Source organism: Macaca thibetana, chromosome 16 (genome assembly GCF_024542745.1).
Source record: "Macaca thibetana thibetana isolate TM-01 chromosome 16, ASM2454274v1, whole genome shotgun sequence".
Classification (NCBI taxonomy): Eukaryota; Metazoa; Chordata; class Mammalia; order Primates; family Cercopithecidae; genus Macaca; species Macaca thibetana.
The window spans coordinates 31,865,615-31,886,101 of record NC_065593.1 but is presented as its reverse complement, the minus strand read 5'-3'; the positions used below and the strand labels follow the sequence as shown (position 1 = coordinate 31,886,101).

The 20,487-nt window shown below is 44.2% G+C and overlaps 1 protein-coding gene across 15 annotated transcripts in view; it reads right to left on the bottom strand.

Moving 5' to 3' along the window:
- Nucleotides 1–1,030: 1,030 nt before the first annotated feature.
- SYNRG (synergin gamma) overlaps nucleotides 1,031–20,487 on the bottom strand; it is a 96,294-nt gene continuing 76,837 nt past the window's right edge. For 10 of the 15 annotated variants that reach the window (XM_050764569.1, XM_050764572.1, XM_050764575.1 and 7 more), the window contains 3 exons: nucleotides 6,515–6,625; nucleotides 6,156–6,191; nucleotides 1,031–5,076 (listed from right to left, as the gene is read on the bottom strand). In XM_050764569.1, the coding sequence (XP_050620526.1) occupies nucleotides 4,945–5,076; nucleotides 6,156–6,191; nucleotides 6,515–6,625 (279 nt within the window). In that variant the 3' untranslated portion in view covers nucleotides 1,031–4,944. Of the gene's footprint in view, nucleotides 5,077–6,155; nucleotides 6,192–6,514; nucleotides 6,626–9,461; nucleotides 18,359–20,487 lie in introns of those variants that run through there. The other 5 variants (XM_050764571.1, XM_050764582.1, XM_050764583.1 and 2 more) reach the window with 3 other exon arrangements.

The window sequence follows — 20,487 nt, the reverse complement described above, 5'->3', positions numbered from 1 at the left end:
TTTCCTCTTGGTTAGTGGAGCACCCCAAAGCAACATGTCCTCCATCAGAGAAACTGGTTTTCAATAAAAGGTGCCTCTGCTCAACTATTACTACCTACAAAAATGCCCTAAACCAAACCTCAGTATAAGCGATAAGCAAATAACAAAAAATGGCTGCCTTTAACTTTGGAAATGTCACCCAGGTCACTGCTCCTGATAGAATGGGCGGCACCGCTCATCAGGTACACGGTAGAAGGTGAATGAGCTCGCCTCTGTCCCACTCCTGGGACACAACTGGGCGAAAGCTTTCCACATGCCCTCAAATAACCACTGTCCTAGGGCGTGCCTGCCTTCTGGATGGAGGGCCTCCTGGGAGTCTGCCCGTGCGATGGGAACCGGTCGCAGCCCTGCTCTTTGGCCTCATTTGTCAGGGACGTTGTAGCTTGCGCACCAGAGGAATCGTTTTCTAGATTTTTTGGGTCCATTTTGGCAGGAAGCCATACATAGGCCAGTAGCTACATACTTAGACAAATATCCACGAAACATTTTACCTGGTTTGTGGCAATGGTTTTTTCCATCTAAGTTCTACCTTTTATTGCTTTATACCCCTGGCTGCCCACTGTTATAAACATGCATCATTATTCTCTAGAAAAATTAAAAGGAAAAAAATTAATAGTTTCTATGAGAAATCAGAGGAACCAACAAATGCTGTAAGATCAAAAACAAACAAACAAAAAAACAAATAATCCAGGGAGGCTCTGGCTGCTTTAGTATGAGGCTGAGCTTTGAGTCTGGGAGTTTCTGAATAAGAGCCCCCAAATAACCATTGTCCTAGGGCGAGAAGACACCTGGTGACCGATGTTCTTCGTAATTAATGAAAATCACCTGTAGAATTCCTGGCAAGCAGCACTGCGGGGCTGTGACTAAGAGTTCTTCACACACAGGAAGCTGAACACCTTTGTAATCTTAAGTGCGTGGGCCCCTGTTCATCCTCGTGACTTGCATCTACGTGAAATCAACCCAACAAAGACAAGACCAAGAAAAGGTCTAGTAGCCTGACATTCTTCTACACTTGTATTTTGGTGAGGGAAGTTTAACAGTGGGTGATTTCAGAACAGACCCTGAAAATATTTTAAAGGTAAAGCTTTATAATATCTAAACATATCAATTAGAGCAGTTGTTTATTAAAATACGAACAAGGGAAAAACCACACCATCTTTTAAAATTACAGGCCTGAATTCCACATCACACAGAAGACAACGCATTTTGCTACGGACCACAGCATTCACTGGTTAATAACGCCACAGCTACAAAGTAATGAGATGTCCCACAAGAATACTTTTTTAACCACTTACATTCACATCAACATATAAATAATGGAATTAAGTAAAAACTTCATTATAATGCTATTTTGTTAGAAAAGTATTCGTAAAGTGGCATTTTTCCCCCCAAGAGCTGTTTCACTTAAGCTTTATTTCCTCGGCCTTGCAAGGGGCGGGCCTTTCAGTATTGTTATTTGGTGCACACTCACCTGAAGAAATAAGTAATTTAAACTTAAAAAACACAGTCGACACACATCTTGCCCTGCATTCTGACATTTGCTGGAAGGTCTACAGCAGGCTACAGTGCTCCCTTCTGAATGGCAGATGTCTGAAAATGTCAGTTTATGAACTGTTCACAAAGGCAGGCATTTGACCTCAAAGGTGTTCAGGGGAATTTTTGTAGTGGTCCCCAGTACAGGGCCAGCATCTCCTATTTCTGTAACATACAGCCCTATAATCTTTGCAAAGCTGAAGTACACATTAAACAGGCAAACAGAAGACACCTTTAAACAAATAAGACCCCCAAAACCCTTCAAATATGTGTATGGACACAAAATATTCAAATAATCAAAAATTCACAACCCCTATGAAATGCTAACTAGTAGCCACAGGAAAAATAAAGCATGGAAAATATCCTAATACATCCAGTACCTCTTCTATCTCAAGCATGTCCAGACAAAAATGAAATTACACACTAAGCCATAAAAATTTTAAAGGCAAAACATCCCACCAAAAAAAGAAAAGTGCTATTAATCGCCATTCAAGCAGTGGGGTGAAACGGGCTGACACAATACACAGTATGGAAATAAGTAACCTTGGTTACGGTTTCCAAGGACACGGGGCTCCTGGCTAACAGGAAGAGCTGAGGTGAAGCTGAATGCAGTGTTGAGTCATTATAATAAATGTTTATAAAGAAAAGCAGCGCAATGGTGTCCCACACTCCTTGGATCCCTATTGGTGGCATCTAATTAAACATTTCAAGTATTCAAGAGATATGAAAGGTAGTGAATACTTTTCATAGCAAAGGCTTTTCTGTTGACGTCTGCTGAATTTTCCTGTGGCACCCCCCACGGAGTGACTAAGCCTATCGCTCTTGGTAAGGAAAGTGGGAATTATACTAAGGAATTGTATCTGAGGCATTCTGGAATTTCTCAGGAATAGAAACCAGCCCAGCTAACAAGCTTACTTTTTAAAATGTCGATACTGGGCCACTGTGACATGATAGGCATCTACACAGCATTTCAAAAAAAATGTCTCAGCAACATTTCAAATTGGGAAACTTACTATTTTTTTTTTTTTAAGAGACACAGTCTCTCTCATCACCTAGGCTGTTGTAAAAAAGAAAGAAATTTTTAACAGTCACTGTCAGACTCCTGGACTCATGTGATCCTCCTGCCTCAGCCTCCCTAGTAGCTGGGACCACAAATGTCCACAGATGCACTCCACCATGCCTGGCTAATTATTTTTTGTATAATTAGCTGGGGTCTTGCCATCTTGCCCAGGGCTGGTCTCTAACTCCTGGGAAACATTCTTATTGCAAAGGTAGATTCTGCTGTCATGGTTCTGTTATGAAATTTAGGCCAGGCGCGGTGGCTCATGCATGTAATCCCAGTACTTTGGGAGGCTGAGGCAGGTGGATCACCTGAGGTTGGGAGTTCGAGCGTGACCAACATGGAGAAACCCTGTCTCTACTAAAAATACAAAATTAGCCGGGCGTGGTGGCGTATGTCTGTAATCCCAGCTACTCGTGGGGCTGAGGCAGGAGAATTGCTTGAACTCGGGAGGCAGAGGTTGCAGTGAGCTGAGATTGTGCTATTGCACTCCAGCCTGGGTAACAAGAGTGAAACTCCATCTCAAAAAACAAAAAAAAGAAAGAAATTTTTAAGACCAATTAGAAGCCTGCTTGCATTCCAGCTCCATGTGGACCTGGTGCTGCCCAGGATGAAAGCACCGAGGCCTCAGGAAAAGCCTGCCACAAGCTGTCCCTCCTGTGTTGTTAGAAACACCCCATTAGCCTTGTGGTGGGCAAAAGCTCCAAAGGTACCAATTCAGAGTGAGCTGTCTCAGTCAGGAACGGCCAGAGACGGTGTCATCGGGAGCGAGTGAGGAAAGCCTCTCTCTCCTCGGTGCCTCTCTCTGCATTGGGGCGTGCAGAAGGTCAAGCAGGAGCCTCGGCAACAGCTGTTTAATGAAAATGTTCCACACCTTTCTTGGAGAACATGGAAAAGCTGTAAGACGGACCAAGATAGAATTTGTTCTGAGAAGGGAAAATAAATTATGTAAAAGCAGCAATTATAGACAAGACCAACTTTGTCGGTTTAAAAATAAAAGTCTAGGTCAGAGGGCCTAAACCGCACAAAGTAAAGCACATGAGATTGAAAAATCTCTTCATAAAGCGCATAATCAACAATTCAGAGAGACGTGTGCCCTAGATTGGTACGTTCTTCCTAGGAATAACAGCTCTTAGCCACTTGAGTTTTCCCCCTAATTTTATGCATTCAGATTAAATGGCAAAGAAAATTCCCTACTCCAGGAAGCACGAGTCTTTTCCATCTAAAACTCAGTACTATTTCTGGACAATTTTCTTCTAAGTCATGTATCTATCCCATAAATATACATCTTGATACTTTACACTAGGCCAAGAACTCCACATTTTCACCCTGAATTAATTTTCAGGTTTTTCTCACAGATACTGCAAAGTCAGGCAGTGTTGGTCCCTATGTAGTCATCTTTGGAAATGTGGAGAGCGGCCACTGCCAAGACATTTCATTCCACTGCCTTTACAAATCTTGTCTGAGAAAACTCCATGGTCACAGTCTTTGCATGCAGCAAAACAGGTTTGCAGTGAAGGCTCCTGCAGGGAAGGATATTATCCTGATACACAGGATTTGGGCCTGTGTGAAAATGAGCATTCTTCAGGACTGCAGAGTGCCATTCTTCAGGACTGCAGAGTGCCATTCTTCAGGACTGCAGAGTGCCATTCTTCAGGACTGCAGGCATGTTTTGGAAAAAAGTCTTGAGCGTTGACAGCAATGAAGGGAAGGAGTAGAGAACTGGTTCAGTTGTGACAGCCAAGTGGGTAAAATCTGCCCTCACCTCCCTGCTACTGTCCAGGGCAGATGGGCAGAATCTTCTCCATAAAAAGCAGAACATCAGTTTAATCGTAATTTCCTCTTTTTATTCATTTCAGACATTAACAAACTAAATGCAAATAAATGCACTCTACTTCACAGGACAGTAAGTGTTCTGGGTAAAAACAAGCACTGGCTCCAAGCAGCTGCCCATTCTAGTCCCGCAACAGTAGTTTATTTTTCTTCAAAAATGTCAGTTCTTCACAGTTTCAATACTGCAGCAGCAAGTTCTTCCTTAGATCCAGAAAGCTGTGGTCTGTATTTTAGAAAACCTTAAGAAAAGTAGAGAGAAGTGAGCAAGTTTCTGGCGCCACGTGCCGCTTGAGTGGGACGATTTTACCTGAAGCCCCGCAGACTGGCCGTGGGGGTGACGGGGGCCCCGTCGCTTGCGGTGTTCTTCATATCAATTCAGGGAAGTAAACTGTGCAGTGCTCGCATTCTACTGATTGGTCCCTGTCACCCCGTGGGGTGTCACAGAAAAAAAAAGAGTCAGTGCTTCACAGAGGAGTTGTTCAGAGCAGGTCAGGCAGGACAAGGCCAGGAGGCTTTGGTTCGACACAGTTGATCCAGAAGTTGGCACAGCTGGCGTGATACTGGTGCCCTCCGTAGGCCAGCTTGAAACTGTCTGTTTCTGAGTTGAATGCCTGCCAGAAATAAACAGAGATGTGGGACAAGTCAGGCTTTTTCTGCATCTCAGAGCTTTTCAGAAACCAACATGTACATCTCTCCAGATCACAGAGGCTGAGGCCAAAATGGCACACACAAAAGCTGAGTGGGTAGCTACAGGAATTTAAGAGAGAAGGTTTTTTACTGCTAATTAAAGCTATAAAATTGTTACCACTAAACCTAGTTTCGGGAAAAGGCGGCCAAATCTTCCATGGAAAAGGCAGACAGAGGTTATGGGGCGGAGCGGGGGAATCATAAGGGGAACTAAAGTAGCCGAGGGCTGTGGATAGCTTGGATCCCTCACTGTGCTGAAGGAAGCCCTCCTCCTAAGGCTGGCATCTGACTGCGGCATGCAATCCTTTACACTTCTGCAGCTGACCACAAGCCTATCATGACAAAAAATTACAAGAGTTCGAGAACAAGAGAGTCAGAGAACGGCAGTTAACAACTCTTAGGGTCGAATGGCATTGGGAGCGAATAACTCAATCTACATTATCAAAAAGTCCAAACAGGTATAGAGTTAAAAAAAAAAACGCCTTGAAATGAATGGGCATTAAACACATAAGAATTATTTCCAGATGAGTAGGCTTATCGGTAAGCTACAGCCAGCCATGGAACAGTAGTCCAAACCTCAGCCGCGTCCTGGGGTTAGTGTTCTAATGCACTGCATATAAACAAAACTCTGAAACCCAACTTGTGGCTTGTCTGTTAAAATATGGCTAAATGGCTACATCTTGATAAGCTCTTTGATCTCCTTCTGTGTGTCACTACACCTTCCAGGCTTCCAGAAGTTGCTCGTTCTGTCACCCCATTCATCACAGAGAAAAATAACTGCAACACCAGAAGCCAATTATGAGAAACAAGCATGCAAATAAGACAGAAGTGGAGCCACACAGACACATTAGTAGACTCAATCAAACATTATGGGAACCAGACTGACTCAGTGAAGGATTCATGACTGGAACAGTTCAGGATGCAATGGATGGAATCATCCAATTTGCCCTCCACACTCAAAATTAAAATGGAGACGCTAAGATAAGGTGTAACTGGTTCATACTTTTTTAGGATGTTCTTCTGCAGGCTTCTCTTCTTTCTGAAATAACGTTGAAACCACAGGTCAACAACATTCCCAGAACAGGGCCTCTTGCCTCCGAACACATCCTTACAGGTTCACCCTTTCCTCCTGACCACCCCACTACGTACAGGGTGCTGCAGGCATGAGAGCCGCGTCCACTCCCTCCACAGCTCCCCCGCTGCCCTCACGAGGGGATGTGTCTGCTCCTATCATCAGCTTTTAGGACTTGAGAAAATCCCCACCTCTGGTCACAAACTTCGCAGTAAAGTGAGCCAGATGAGGTCGTCCCGAGTCACGTTAGGGAAGCCCTCTGCCACCTGCAACGAGGCTGCGTGGCTTACCCGGCTCCTCGAGTCCACGTTCAAGAGGCACACTCCACAGGCAAGTTCCTGAGCATTTTTAATCCCAGGCCGTAGCATACAGGAGGAAAAATCCAGCGAGTTTTCATCTGGCTGTGAGGATGAGGATGACAAGACAAACGGGTAAGAAGTCCAGCAAGTCCACACGCTGTTCGCTTCACTCCCTCATTGCTCACCCCCAGTAGGTCTAGCGGCAACGTAAGTACTCTAGCACCACCCCTACAATAATTTAACTTCCCAAACATCCACTGGGAACCCGTCATGCTTCCAGGTGCTAGGAAGGCCGGCACAAGTACAACACGCCCTCTGTCCTCTGAGAACTCGGTCTCGGGTGGGCGCCAGGGAGCCAGTGCAGTGCCATGAGTGCCAGGTGTGCTTACTTAGGGGAAGTCCTGAGTGCCAGGGCACAAGGGAGGGGCACTTAGCCCAACCCGAGGAGGATGGGGACTGAAGCCAGAGACTGCTTCCTAGAACTCTTTTTTTTTTTTTTTTTTTTTTGAGGCAGAGTCTCACTCCGTTGCCCAGGCTGGAGTGCAGTGGTGCGATCTCAGCTCACTGCAAGCTCCACCTCCCGGGTTCAAGCGATTCTCCTGCCTCAGCCTTCTGAGTAGCTGGGGTTACAGGCGCGCCACCACGCCCGGTTAATTTTGTATTTTTAGTAGAGATAGGGCTTCACCATGTTGGTCAGGCTGGTCTTAAACTCCTGATTTCAGGTGATCCACCCGCCTCAGCCTCCCAAAGTGGTGGGACTACAGGCATGAGCCACCGTATCCGGCCTGCTTCCTAGAACTTAGAATCACCTTGGCTGAGTGTAGATGGGAGCTGCTAGGTGAAGGGGATGGGGTTGGGTGAGGTAGGGGAGGGAAGGATATTCTATGCAGAACAAGCAGCATAGGCAAAGGCCTCTGAGCTAAAGATGGGGTATGGGAAGGAATCTAGAGGGTGGGGGCAGAGCCCACGAAAGGAGGAGATGAAGCCACAGCATGAGGACTTCAAGGAAGATAAGGAGCATCCTGGAAGCCACTAGGGGTTCCAACTGGATCAGCACAGGCCCAGGTTCGTATTATTGACAGATCCCTCTCGCTAGTGTATAGGCAATGAATTGGGGGTGGCAATCCTCAAGGCGTGGGTCTCAGCCAGAAGCCTGCTGTAGCAGTCCTGGAGACAGATACCAATGGTCAGAATGAAGGCAGCGGCGGTGGGGAATGGGGAGAAATGGACACGGAAAAGAGCTGCCAAGGCAGGAGAATGAGCAGGCCTCGGTGACCTGCTGGATGGGAGAGGTTGGGGGACCCGGGCAGCTGAGGGGATTCACCATAATAAGACACGTGAAAGAAGGACCAGGTTTGAGGATGGAAGCTGAGGAGAAGAGTTCGGTTTGGTCCAAGCTGAGTTGGAGCCACCTGTGGGACAGCAAAGGCCACATGCTACATAAGCAGGTGGTTGGATAGACATACAGGCCTACTGCTTGCAGAGAGAACTGAAAGTCACCAGCTACAGACCATAAATAGAACAACAGCTAATAAGCCCTTACTTTGCCAAGCACTATACTAAGCTCTTCACATGCATTATCTAATTCACTACACACACACACACACACACACACACACACACACACACACAGAGAATGGTTAAAAGAGGAGGTCTCAATCTTGGAAAGCTGTCCAGTCACTCTGCTGCTCAGGCTGGAGTGCAGTGGCATGATCACAGCTCACCGCAGCCTTGACTTCCTGGGCTCAAGAGATCCTCCCACCTCAGTCTCTCAAATAGCTGGGGCCACGTGTGCGTGCCACCACGCCCAGGTAATTTTTTGATTTTTTGTAAAGATGATATCTCCCTATGTTGCCCAGGCTGATCTTGAACTCCTGGGCTCAAGTGATCCTCCCAAAGTGGTGGGATTACAGGCATGAGCCCCTGCGCCTGGCCCCGCAGCACACTTTTATTTTTATTTATTTATTTTGAGACAGGGTCTCACTCTGTTGCCCAGGTTGGAGTGTGGTGGTGTCATCTTGGCTCACTGCAGCCTCTGCCTCCCGGGCTCAAGCAATCTTCCCGCCTCAGCCTCCCAAGTAGCTGGAACTACAAGTGTACACCACCATACCCAGCTAACACATTTTTTTTTTTTTTTTTTTGAGATGGAGTCTTGCTCTGTAGCCCAGGCTGGAGTGCAGTGGCACAATCTCGGCTCACTGTAACCTCCGCCTCCTGGATTCACAAGGGATTCTTCTGCCTCAGCCTCCTGAGTAGCTGGGACTACAGGTGCCTGCCACCACACCTGGCAAATTTTTGTATTTTTAGCAGAGACGGGGTTTCAGCATTTTGGCCAGGCTGGTCTTGAACTCCTGACCTTGTGCTCTGCCCACCTTGGCCTCCCAAAGTGCTGGGATTACAGGTGTGAGGCACTGTGCCTGGCCACACACTTTTAAGTTTAATCTGCACTAATAACATTTTCTCTATCACTTTTTAGCACTGAGGAAATCCCTCAGTCCTGACCAAACAGGGACAGTTGGTTGCCCTGTGATAGACATAAATAACCCTGAAAGCTAGACAAATAGTAAAATTTAAGAACTAGAATGTTTTAAGTATTTATTACCACTATTTTTAATATAATGTATTTAACTGCAAGTTTATATCATTTGTGTTTATTTTGTCTTGCTTTTGAGATAGAGTCTCACTCTGTCACCCAGGCTGGAGTGCAGAGACGTGCGTGATCATGGCTCACTATAGACTCAAACTCTTGGGATCAAGCAATCCTTTTGCCTCAGCCTCCTGAGTGCTGGGAATACAGGTGTGTGCCACTACACCTGGCTACTTTTTATTTTTAGTAGAGATGAGGTCTCACTACATTGCCCAGGCTGGTCTAGAACTTCTGGCCTCAAGCGATCCTCCCACCTCAGCCTCCTAAAGTGTTGGGATTACAGGCATGAGCCACGGCACCCAGTCTTCATTTAATTTTGAGTAATAACCATGTTTAACAACTGGCTCATAAAATTCCTGAACATTTAACAAACTCTTTCAAGCCAGTACGAACTGGATCTAACACACTAGTGTGACAGAATGGAATCTTAGGTGGGAGCCTAGAAGTTGAGGAGTTCCTCTCAGAGGGTTTATCCTCACTCTAATGCAGGAGGTGAGAGATCCTCGGCTGTGTCTGAAATAGCAGTAGCCTTGCGAGCTTCAAGCAGCAAACTGGCGGTGTGATTCTCTCCACCAGCACACAGTGGGTCAAGGTGGGGGAGAAGGTGGATGGCTGCACTGATTCCGGTTGGGTTCTGTCTAATGAGCATGACTGAAGGGAGTGAGGAGGGATGCCTCATGCACTGTGGAGAGTAAGGAGGTGAGAAAAGAAGTGAAGACAGAAGAGGGTTGATAGGAACACAGTAAAAGAGACAATATCCTGTCTTGAGAACCAAAAACAGCAGCAGTGCCAGTGAAGAGTGAGACAACTGGAGGGTTGCCAATCCGGACTCAGGAAGTTCGATGTCTGGGTTCGAGACTGCACAGGCGCTGCACAGTGTTTGCTAACACAGCCCATTGTGATGATGCCAGTGGGTGGCTGAAGTGCAGGGGAAGCAAGGGTCCTGTGGTCCAGGCAGTCAAGCATCTGGAAGCCTGGCATGGAAGCTGGTTTGTCCTCATGGATACTGAGGTGACCCAGGATGATGGCAAATTCCTGTCAAAGTAACAGCTACATTTCCCATAGTTCTTCCAGTCTGAACCACTGAGGAGTTTCTACATTGTTTTTGAGCAACAAAGCAAAATTATATGATCCATATTTTTCCTCACCAGGAAAAAAAAAAAGGTTTCTCCTTATAAAAATGTATAGATTATGTATGATGTTCCCTGTTCCTTTCTAATTTGAAATAATAAACCATGAACTAGCTCCACAAACCTTTCTTAAACACATTTGAGCTAGATCCACTGAGATCACAGCAGGGGAAGGAAGAACACATGGTTTTCGAAGAAGAAAAGGGGAGGTGTATGTTTCAACTGTGTGCAAGAGGACTCTGGTATAGGTGATCAAAGTAAACTTACATGGCCTTAGCCAAGTCATAGGATCTTTTTTCTTTTCTCTCTTGTCTTTTTTAGTGCAACCATGGTCACTGTGGTCAAATGCAGAAGAGGCTGGCACTGATACTTGTTTGTTCTGCAGTCAGTCATCTGTAAAAGGGTAACAATTTCACTTGCCCTAACACCTCTCTCCCATTTCTATATATCTCAGATGGACATAAAACATGTCTGGAAGTGAACACATAGTCTATATGCTTATCACAATTATTCACTTTGAAGAACTCTTAGCAAGCTTTTTAAAGAGGTTAAAACATAGGATCACCTCTGTAACCCACATTATAGATAGTCATCATGTTACTGAATCAGGGCTATTTGAGAAATCACTAAAATCTGGGAAAACTCTGAATCCTGAAATCAATCCAATTAATAAAGCCCCTTAATATCTGTTTACCAAAGGCACAAAGAAAGCAAATGAAAAGGTCATACTGTAATAGCCAGTTAAAACCATAAGGCTCTGCATAAATGATCCTGTGATCAAATTACTCTTTCAGCTGACAAAATTAACTAAGTATACATGTATAAACAGGGTGTTTATTGTAGTATAATAGCAAGAGTTTGGCACCAGTCATATAAGATAACAGTTTGGCTGCCTTCATATAAGAAGATATGCCCTCTATAAGTCACCTTAAATTGATCGTCTCCTTATTTGGCAAGTATTTCATGCATTTAGTAAAGATTTAAAATATATATTTTATATATGGCCTACTGACACTGATAAGCGCCAGTGTCAGACTGAGATATAGAATCCTGAGTCTTTAGCCTACAATCAACTCCTACAGTGGTGTCCAAGAAGATCCTTATTGAGGAAGAAGAGTTTGGTAGTCATTAGTGTTCTTCACCAATAATCTTTCTCCTTTTTATGGAATGGTAGGATGGGCCTTCCCTACCCCTTTTTCAATCAGGCATGGGCCTGTAACTTGCCACAGTCAATAAACTAAGCAAAAGTCACATGTAGGCCGGGCGTGTGGTGGCTCACACCTGTAATCCCAGCACTTTGGGAGGCTGAGGTGGGTGGATCACCTGAGGTCAGGAGTTCAAGACCGGCCTGGCCAACAGGGCAAAGCCCCATCTCCACTAAAAATAAAAAAAAAATGCCGGGCATGGTGGCTCACACCTGTAATCTCAGCACTTTGGGAGGCTGAGGCGGGTGGATCACGAGATCAGGCGTTCGAGACCAGCCTGGCCAACATGGTGAAACCCCGTCTCTACTAAAAATACAAAAATTAGCCAGGTGTGGTGGTGCTTGCCTGTAATTCCAGCTATTCAGGAGGCTGAGGCAGGAGAATTGCTTGAACCCGGGAGGTGGAGGTTGCAGTGAGCCGAGATCATGCCACTGCACTCCAGCCTGGACAACAGAGTGAGACTCCGTCTCAAAAACAAAACAAAACAATTAGCTGGGCATGGTGGCGGCACCTGTAATCTCAGCTACTTGGGAGGCTGAGGCAGGAGAATAGCTTGAACCCAAGAGGCAGAGGCTGCAGTGAGCTGAGACTGCGCCACTGCACTCCAATCTGGGCGACAGTGGAAGACGCCGTCTCAAAAAAAAAAAAAAAAAAAAAGGAAAAAAGAAAAAAAAAGCGTCACCTCTGGGAGGAAGCCTTTAAGACCAATGTGCTATTTCTCATGTTCCCTTGACCCTCCATGGTGACCAGCTGTGTTCCACATGGTGGAGGCTCTGTCAACCTGGGTCCCTGGATAAGGACATGGCACAGAGCCCCCCACCAACTTGAGATGGACATAGAGCCTGAGCAAGAAATAAAGCTTTGCTTTTGCTAAGATGGAAGAAGCTGTTTGTTACTGAAGCATAACCTAGTCTAGTTTGACTGATACAAAGGGTGATCTAGACACAGGTTCCATAGGCAATTATAAAGTTTTGGTATTTGCTTGGTTACAGTATTTTGTATAATCTTTCCTATTGCTGCTGTTGCAAAGTAGCATAAACTTAATGGCTTAAAACAACACAAATGTATCCTCTTACAGTTGTGGATTTCAGAAGTCTAAAATGAGTGAGCAGCACTGCATTCCTTCTGGGAGTTCTAGGGGAAAAATCTGTTTCCTTGCCTTTTCTAGCTTCTAGGGACGGCCTCTGCATTCCCTGGCTTGTGGTCCCATCCTCAAAGCCAGCATGTAGCTTCTGTCACTCTCTTCTCTCTGCTTCTGTTATCACATCACTTTTTCTCACTCTTCCCCTCCTACCTTCCCCTTCTAAGGATCCCTGTGATGACATTGGGGCCACCTGGGCAAACCAGGATACGTTCCCCAATGAAACACCTTTAACTTAATCCTATTTGCAAAGGTAACATATTCAGAGGTTCCAGGGACATGGGCAGCTTTGAGGGGCCATCATTCTGTCTACCACAGCTGCCTTCTGTCAACTGAGGATAGCCCTGCAGAGACACAGTAAAGATCCCGTGTCTAAAACATTGTGCAGACTGGCAAGACGACAAAAATGCCATCACCATTAAAAATAAACTGTTCTCCTGATACGTCACAGCAATAGGAAATAAGTACTCTGAAATTCACAGGTCAATTTCACATTGAAAGGAAGTACAAAAGAATTCATATTTCACTGAGGTGAACAGTGGAATCAAAGAGCCTGTGTGATTGCCAATTGACTAAAATACAGGTGAATAACAACCTTTTCTCTTCTCTTAGATTTTATATGGCAAAAATCGATTAATTTTCCAGGACAGAATTCTCTGTTTGTTCCAACCCTACTGAACTTCAACCCACTTCACAAGATAAAACCTTAGATGACAAGCCACTTAGGGAGCCAACCTCAGTGCATCACATCTCACTAAACTAGGTGATTTTTACCTCTTGGGAAAGAAGCAGGTGTTCAGTCTGTGCCCGGAGAAGACATGCTTCTACCACAAGAGGGAGCCTTAGTCCAGGGAAAAAGAGTACCAAAGAGAGAGCACAAAGCTTTGCCAGTACAGTCAGCCCTCGGTATCCATGGGTTCCACATCTATGGGTTCAACCAATCTCAGATCAAAAATATTCGGAGGAAAAAATAGGAAAAAACAAAAATGATACAAATAAAAAGATCCAATACAGTATAATAACTATTTACACAGCATTTACATTGTATTAGGTATTATAAGTAATCTAGAGATGATTTAAAATACACAGGAGGATGTGCATAGGTTATATGCAAATCCTATGTCATTTCTTATCAGGGACTTGAACGTCTGCAGATTTTTATATCCAGAAATGGGGGATGTCCTGGAACCAATTCCCCGCCATGGATAGGGGAATGACTGTGTCCTTTCCAGCTTAAATAAACATCAAGGAGTCACAGTTTGGAGTTTAAGACTGTGCACCCTGCCTTCCTTAGCCCAAGCATGACTACTGTGATGCAGCACTACGTTCTGCGACTTTCACTGCAGAAGGTGAAGCAGCTGTCTTCTGACAGAAACAGCCTCACAGTCTTCATGGGAAGAAAGAAGTCATTTTCAGTAACTTAAAAGCTGGAAGTAACGTAGAGTAGGAAGAAGAATGGATTCTGAAATGATACAGATTCAAATCACAGACTTGTCAGTTTCAGTCAAGTTTCATCTTCTCAAAGCCCTAATTTCTTCATCTGTAAAAGTGATAATTACTTCTACAGTATAATCCAGCTGCTAGAGATGGCCTCTGCACTTCTTGGCTCGTGGTCCTATCTTCAAAGCCAGCAGAGAGCATCTGCCACTTTCCTCTTCTCTCTGCTTCTGTTGTCACATCACTTTCTCTCACTCTTCCCCTCCTACCTTCCCCTTATAAGGACTCATCATGTGATGACAAGGGGTTACCAGGATTCAATTAGAATGAATGTAAAGCATATAGCACAAGGACTGACAGGCCCTAGGTGCAAAATATCAATAAAAGGTAACCAGTAGTAGTAGTAGTAGTAGTAGTAGTAGTAATAGTAATAGTAATAGTAATAGTAATAGTAGTATGGAATCAAAGGGCCTCACTGTGGCAATGTAGTTCATTAAGGAAGTCATTTAGCTGAAATGAAGCAATAGTGTTAAGCATTAAAAGCTTCCCATAAAACCTCAATCATGCCTCTTTCTAATAATGATTTCTCCGGTTTGAGCGTCTAATCCAGAGTCCTGGGAGTTTGTATAGTTTTGTTACAAATGATTTGAACTACACAGATGTTGGTTTATGTCATTTACATTTATGCAGGTATTCTCATCAGTTCTGCTAGAGTAAAGGCTTCTTCATGACAAGTAACACCTTACACTATTTCTGTGGAATGTGTGCTATTCCTCATGCAGTGGGAAACTCAAGTTTTACAGACAGAGGACATACCTAGCAGTTATCAAGGGTACAATGACATGGTATAATCTGGGCAAAGAATGATTGTTGTTCTGCCACAGCTAACCTAGCGAAAAAAGCAATTATAAGGGGAAGCACATGGGTATTGAGAGAAATGAATACTCCGGTGTTCAGGTTCAATTTACAGTACATTCTTGTGTTGTCAAGTTGGAAGATTAATTCATCTCTATACCCTTACCTAGTGTCTTAAAAAACAAAAGTTAGGTAAAACCACTCTTTAGCATCTAGACACTGACGATAGAAAAGGATGCTCACAATGGGAGTCTGAGGGAAGGGCATAAATGTCCAGCCCTTTTCTGCATTTACCTCACATTTGTTTACACTAAAGGAGTTAGAGCCACCATATGTGAACAGGGCAAAGCTCCAGGTTAGATGGGCCCCAAACCCAATAGGCTTTGTTCAAAACAACAAAATCAAATTCCAAGGTCTCTTTAAAAAGGTCTGGGAAAAACTAATCCTTGGTATAAAAAAAATCACACCAGGGATTATATCTGAGTAGGGCGACAATTAACAAGGTGCATAAGAAAACTTCCGGATTGATGGAGTAGTCTATATCCTGATAGAGGCATGGGTTATATGCTTGAGAGTATGCATTTTTCAAAACTCATTGAGTGGTACAACCAAGATTTTCACATCTTATTGTGTGTGTATATATATATATTTTTTTTATTTTACCAAAAAAGAAAAAAAAGAAAAGAAAAGGTGTGGAGGGGTGTTCAGAGTCTAGAAGGTGCAGCTGTAGCAAGCTTGCAGCCACAGGAGCTTGGGAAGAGGCACAAAAATGAAACTGGCTTGCACTTCACCTGGCGAGAGGAGCTATCTCAAGAAGTAAACACACAGCAGCAACCCAGGAATCTCCCCACTTATCCTTTCCCCCAAATTCACGAGCTTGGCAAGTACACCTGGTCTTTGTGATACCTTTTCTTCCAAGAGCTCATGGCAAGGAGAGAGACGCTTTATGATCACAGTCATCTTTTCCCAGCAGCAACAGGAGAGAAGAGATGGGTGGCTGATTTGGGGGTTTGTATAGAAATCTAGTTTTCAAGTGTTAACTGCAATAAGAACCGATTGCCACCCAAACAAAGAACCTTAAAATCTAAATGTAAAGAAGGAGGCTTTTAAGTTACTCTACAGTCCTGGTATATATATGCAAGGGCAACGTGCAGAAAAGAACTCGACTGTTTATAACAAGTTGCTGCCAGAAAAGACTCCTGGTGTTTGAACTCATTAACCTTGATGCTAAAATCAACCCATTCCCCCCACAAAAACTTAAGTACCTCTCTGGTTTTACCCACCCGACCTGCCCATCTCAAGGTGGCCACAAAGAACAGAGGTTGAGAAAGTTGACTTCTGACTGTCAGAATAAACCCAGGCCTCGCCAGTATCTCTGTGCTTCCGTTTCTTCATCTGTAAAAGGGAAGAATAAAAGTATCTACTGCTATGATGATATTCAGGCTCAACCTGCTCCATATTAGGACAAGGTCAGGAAGCAGCAGGTTGGGTGAATTAGGAAGGACACAGACACATACTGATCTCCAAGTTCACAACTGGTGACACATCCTTCTCTACCCCACAACTTCACAGGCACCCTCGGCACACATCACTAGCCAATCAATTTCATTAGTAGCTGGAGCTCAGGAAGTAAATGCAGAGTTTAATGCATTTCTCTGATCCAGAGGATAATGAAGTGAATTCCAGAAGCTCAAAGAAAATTGGAGGACTGCAGCAAACACATGCCTTTTCTCCCAAGTTCCTTGGATTAGTTATCGTAACAGTTAACCAATCCATTAAGGATAGAACTGGAAGACTCTCATTCAGACCCCAAGAATTCTACCTCTCTGAATGTAAATAGAGAAACAGAGGTTAAGTAGTAAACTACCCCCATTCCTTCTCCCCAGCTTCTGTTTGCAGTATTCTGATTCAGTTGCCTTTTAGGGGTGGTGATGTGTGGTACTATAGTCCTCCTTAGTCAGGTGGACTGTCAGGAGAGAAGATGTCTGGTAGCTTGGGCATGATTCTCCTCTGCTTCAGGAGAGGATGAAGGCAGGGTAAAGATGTCAGGTTGCCATGCAGATTTACTGCAATTAAAGTCCCTAAAGTAGTCTGGGTGTGGTGGCTCACACCTGTAATCCCAGCCCTTTGGCAGGTTGAGGTGGGAAGCCTGCTTGAGGTCAAGAGTTTGAGACCAGCCTGGGCAACATAGCGAGGCCCTGTCCCTACCAAGCCAGGCATGGTGGTGCATGCCTGTGGTCCCAGCTATGGGAGGTTGAGATGCAAGGATCACTTGAGCCTGGGAGTTCAAGGCTGTAGTGAGCCATGACTGTGCCACTGCACTCCAGCCTGGGTGACAGTGTGAGACCCTGTCTCTAAACAATAAATAAATAGGTAAATAAATAAAATTCAGTTTTAAGAACTTGATAACCTGTCATTACAATGGAAAGGAGAAGTGGGCAAGGGTAACAAGGGGTATCTACAGGGAGGGTTTCTGCCAGTGAATGAAGGGTAATGATACATTTCTCCTACTAGAGTAAAAACACTTATTTTTCCACTATAAATGCAACAAATGCTATCGAAAGAAAGTTGAAAAAATGAAAAAACTAAAGGAATATTGAAAAATCCAGTGTTCTGGCTGGACACAGTGGCTCATGCCTGTAATCCCAGCACTTTGGGAGGCTGAGGTGAATGGATTCCTTGAGCCCAAGGAGTTTGAGACCAGCCTGAGCAACATGGCAAAACCCTGTCTTTACAAAAACTACAAAAATATTAGCTGGGCTTGGTGGTGTGCACCTGTGGTCCCAGCCATTTAGGAGACTGAGGTGGGAGAATTGCTTCAGCCCAGGAGGTCAAGGCTGCTGTGAGCTGTGATCACACCATTGTACTCCAGAATGGGTGACAGAGGGAGACCCTGTCTAAAAAAGAAAGAAAAAAAAAATCCAGTGTCTCATTACCCAAACACATCCCTAATATCATTTTGGCAGATTTCCTTCAAGCCCTGTAGTAACAGTTCTGTGTCATTCAAACTTCGTGTTCCTTTACAAAATGGCTGCATAAGATCCTGGCGTAAAGATTCACCACAATTTACTTAACCAGTCCTCTAGATTTGGACTTTCAGGTTGTCTCTAATTTTTCATGTTTACAAAGAACAACTCTGTGCACTTAACTTGCTTCTTTCTGTGAATTCATATTTAGAATCGCTGCCTTAGGACATTTTCTCAGAAGTGGAATTACTGAGTCAGCTACTCTGAATGAATATTAATTCCTTTAATTCATTCAGCTTTTACTGGGTGTTCACTGAATGTTTACATAGTGCCTGGCACTGTGCTCAGATAAAGAAGAAAAGATGAAAAACGCAGTCTTGATCTCTGTCTTCAAGAAGTTCACAGCCAGGAGGAGAGCATGATGCCAAATTCTCTTTCCATAGGTGACTCCACCCTACAGTATATAGTCCACATTTTACCACATCAACACTATTAGTATTCAAACAAATAGATCACACAAAAATTGGGCTTAATTAGTAGGCAGGCCAGGCGTGGTGGCTCACGCCTGTAATGCCTCTAGCACTTTGGGAGGCAGAGGTGAGTGGATTACATGAGGCCACGAGTTCGAGACCAGCCTGGCCAATACGGTGAAACCCTGTCTTTACTAAAAATACAAAAACTAGCTGGGCATGGTGGCAGGCGCCTGTAATCCCAGCTACTTGGGAGGCTGAGGCACGAGAATTGCTTGAACTCGGGAGGTGGAGGTTGCAGTGAGCCGAGATCGCGCCACTGCACTCCAGCCTGGGCAAGAGAGTGAGAGCTGTCTCAAAAATAAAAATAAAAAAAAAAAAGTAGGTAAAAAATGTAACCTTGTTTTAATTTGAATTAATGTTTACTGATTAACTGTACCTCCCCTTTTACAAATCACTTCACATTTTTGCTCATACGTTACTGAGATGTTGGTATATTTTTCGTTGATTTGTATGCTTCCTTTACAGAGCAAAGACACGAGCCTGCCATCAGTATGCACTGCTACACCTCCTAGTTTACAATTTAATCTATTTTTTCCACACTTAAAATGACTTCCTCTCATACTCTGGAGTTATGCCATTTGGCCTATATTGAGAGATGTAATAAGAAACTACTCAATGAAACCTGTTGCTTTATTTACTGAAAGGATTTTTCTTTTTTTTTTTTTTTTGAAGACAATGTTGATTATATCAGTTTTCTCTTTAGGAGAACCCACAAAAGAAATTTCTTTCTGATATTAGTATCAAGGTCAGGCACAGTGGTTCATACCTATAATCCCAACACTTTGGGAGGCCAAGGTGGGTGGATCAGTTGAGCCCAGGAGTTTGAGACCAGCCTGGCCAAAATGGTGAGACCCCGTCTCTACTAAAAATACAAAAATTAGCTGAGCGAGGTGGCGCATGCCTGTAATCCCAGTTACTCAGTAGGCTGAGGCACGAGAATCGCTTGAACCCACAAGGTGGAGGTTGCAGTGAGCCGAGATCGCACCACTGCCCTCCAGCCTGGGTGACAGAGCGAGACTGTCTGGGAAAAAAAAAAAAAAAAAGAGGTCAGAAGTTCAAAAGTGATATGGGCTTGAATTAGTTAATAGATTTTTTTTTTTTTTTTTAAAGATTTCTAATTTCATTATATTTCTTTCTTTTCTTTTCTTTCTTTTTCGAGACGGAGTTTCACTCTTGTTGCCCAGGCTGGAAGACAGTGGCGTGATCTCGGCTCACTGCAACCTCCGTCTCCTGGGTTCAAGCAATTCTCCTGCCACGGCCTCCCAAGTAGCTGGGATTACAGGCATGCACCACCACACCCAGCTAGTTTTGTATTTTTAATACAGATGGGGTTGATCAGACTGGTCTCCAACTCCCGACCTCAGGCGATCCACACACCTTGGCCTCCCAAAGTGCTGGGATTACAGGCATGAGCCACCGTGCCTGGCCTTCGTTATATTTTCTAACAAAAAAAATAAGGTATCTAACTTCATTTTCTTTTCTTTTTTTTTTTTGAGACAGAGTCTTGCTCTGTCACCCAGGCTGGAATGCAGTGGTACCATCTCGGCTTACTACAACCTCCATTTCCCAGGTTCAAGCAATTCTCCTGCCTCAGCCTCCCAAGTAGTGGGGATTACAGGCACTAGATACCACAGCCGGCTAATTTTTTTTTTTTTTTTGTATTTTTAGTAGAGATGGTGATTCAGCATATTGGCCAGGCTGGCCTCAAACTCCTGGCCTCAATTGATCTGCCTGCCTTGGCCTCTCAAAGTGCTGGGATTCAGGCATGAGCCACCATGCCTGGCCTAATTTCATCATATTTTCTAACTACTATTAATATGTAGGATTGTTACGAATTTTTGCCACATGCAATACATTTATACTCTTGAATTTAGATTAAAAAATGTATTTTTTTATCTATCTATCTATCGACTGACCAGGTTATGAGATTGGTTAATTTTTGTATTTTTGGTAGAGACGGAGTTTTACCATGTTGCCCAGGCTGGTCTCAAACTCCTGGGGTCAAGTGATCCGCCCACCTCAGCCTCCCCAAAGCGCTGGGATGACAGGG